This window comes from Peromyscus californicus, unplaced genomic scaffold (assembly GCF_007827085.1).
Source record: "Peromyscus californicus insignis strain IS unplaced genomic scaffold, ASM782708v3 Scaffold_19__1_contigs__length_69161282, whole genome shotgun sequence".
Lineage (NCBI taxonomy): Eukaryota > Metazoa > Chordata > Mammalia > Rodentia > Cricetidae > Peromyscus > Peromyscus californicus.
Window position 1 is genome coordinate 2,049,329 of NW_026294491.1, and position 2,446 is coordinate 2,051,774.

The 2,446-nt window shown below is 56.9% G+C and overlaps 1 protein-coding gene across 1 annotated transcript; it reads right to left on the reverse strand.

The window, feature by feature from the left end:
• Positions 1-776: 776 nt before the first annotated feature.
• Positions 777-2,113, reverse strand: CUNH6orf15 (chromosome unknown C6orf15 homolog). The gene is made up of 2 exons (XM_052744031.1): positions 2,047-2,113; positions 777-1,894 (listed from the first exon to the last, which is right to left on the reverse strand). Exons 1-2 carry the CDS (start codon positions 2,111-2,113, stop codon positions 777-779), a joined length of 1,185 nt encoding a protein of 394 aa, XP_052599991.1.
• Between the last annotated feature and the right edge of the window lie 333 nt (positions 2,114-2,446).

A 2,446-nucleotide genomic window follows, 5' to 3' on the forward strand; every position in this document is an offset into this window, starting at 1 on the left:
CCCGGGCAAACAGAAGGCTGGAGGGGGAGACCACAGCTCAACCAAAGGAAGGGGCTGTGTGAGCTCAGGAGAACAAAGCAACGGATCCGTCACAGTGGTTGTTGGCTCAGAGGCTTGGCTTCTCTTTTCTCTCTTCCTCTACCAGGGCTGCTGTTTATTTGGCAGATGTTCAAAGTCTGCGGCTCTCTGCACATAAAGCGCTAAGTGATGCGTGTGAGGGAGGGGACCCATGCACCCTTCATTTCCAAGAAGCTTGACTGTCTGAGCAATAAAAGATAAGCATAGGCCATAGGACCTTCCCTGGCCCTGTGTTCTGTGAATGGAAAGGTTTTTTTGTCCCTCCTGGTCTGGTGCCAGTTTGGTGGACCTCCTCCTTCCCTCCCTCCTCCCTCCCTCCCGCCTCGGGTGAATTCTCAACTCTTCTACCATCCTTCCTCTCCAGGACCATTCTGGAACCAGCTCTCCCTCCTGGACAGGGGTGAAAGCATGGAGTGGGCCCGTCCTCAAGTACCTGGGCTGTGACCTTTCTCCCCCAAAGATGGGGACAACAAGATGGGCTCTAGCTCTACAGGGGACCCCAGAGAGACATAGGGTGGCTAGAAATGAGGAAGACCCAGGTGCACGGCCATGACTCCCAGAAACAAAGACACGGAGACACATCCAATTCAAGAACTGCTTGTGTTTATTGGCGACCAGCTTAGGTCAACAGAGGAAGCATTAAAAATGGGTAAACCATGTGACCGAGCCTGACTGAGCTTCTGCTGACCTTTATATCCTCACTGCAAACTGAGGTTTGGGAGGCTCCCAGAAGAGCCAGGAGGTCGGGCCCCGGGAGGAAGTGGATTCCGACCAGGAGGGCGGACTCGGGGTGGAAGTGGATTCCGACCAGGAGGAGGTCGGACTCCCGGAGGAAGCGGATTCCGACCAGGAGGGCGGACTCCTGGAGGAAGCGGATTCCGACCATTGGGCCTCCAGCTTCCTGCAGGATACGGACGATTACCCCCCCAGCTTCCTGCAGGATACGGACGATTACCCCCCCAGCTTCCTGCAGGATACGGACGATTACCCCCCCAGCTGCCTGCAGGATACGGACGATTACCCCCCCAGCTGCCTGCAGGATACGGACGATTACCCCCCCAGCTGCCTGCAGGATACGGACGATTACCCCCCCAGCTCCCTGCAGGATAGGGACCATTACCCCCCCAGCTCCCTGCAGGATAGGGACCATTACCCCCCCAGCTTCCTGCAGGATACGGACTATTGGTCCCCCAACTGACTACTGGGTGCCGACCATTAACTCCCAAACTGGTACCTGATAATTGACTATTGCTACCCCATATTCCAGAAGGGTAAGGCATGGGCCTTCTCCCCCACCCAGTTCCTGCGCCTCCGCCTCCCCAAGATCCAATGGGACTTAGGATCCCCAAGGGTAAACCAGGCAATAACCTGTGGATGAAAAACCAGAATGGGTGCTGGGCAAAGGCTTCTGCCTCAGTTCTCAGTGGACTGGAACCAGGCAGCTGTGTAGGCTCTGAGTCCTCGGGGCCGGAAGCCTCATATGCAGAGGAAAAGTATGGCAGGGCTTCTGGCCGCACTTGCTCCAGGTGGTCCTCGGCAGCAGCCTCCATCCCTTGCTGAGGGTCCTCGGAGAGCCAGTACTCCATGGGGGACCACCCCCAGATGGGAGGCTGACTGGGCATCTCAGATTCTTCCTCAGGTAGAGTGCCATCTTCTGAGGATTCAGGAAGCCTTGGAAGAACCCTTGGTAATTCATTATTCACCAGGTCTGGCTTGGGCTGAGGCTGTCCGGAGCTGAAGAGGCTGGTGAAGGAAGGTTTTCCCGAATGTAGGGAGACTTTCTCCTCTGGTGCCTCAATGCTACGTGCAAAGAGGCCTGAAGGAAAAAAGAAGATAAGGCAGTCAGTGAATCACAGTTGGTACAGCCACTCCTTTGACTCCCTGGCCCCCTTCACGGTTTCTCACTTCCCTGGGGACTCAAGTGCACACACTCCCGCCTTTACCCAAGGACCCCAGTGCCCTCCATACCTGGCAGATACAGACAGATCAGGAGCAGGCCCAGGGGAGCCCGGCTCCCACCTGCGAGGCCTTGCATCTTGCTCAGCTCCAGCAACTCCCTGGGCTCCAAGACAGCAGGCTTTATCCCATTGGTGGGGTGGGGGACACAGAAACAGGCTGGGCCAGTGGTTGTGGAGACAATAGATCTGCCCATTCCACCCTCATTCTTGATTCGGTCTGTGGCAACAGGTGGCACTTGAATGTCCCAGAGGAACTGGGTGTTCCCTCACCTGGCTCCTTTCCACATACTCCCTGCCCCTTCCTCACCCAGGTGCCCTGGTCCACAGGTCACCCCTAGTTGCCAGCCCTGCCCTGGCTTGCCTTGGGATGCTGGTGCCTTCACCGTGTCTCAGCATCAGCAACACTCAGC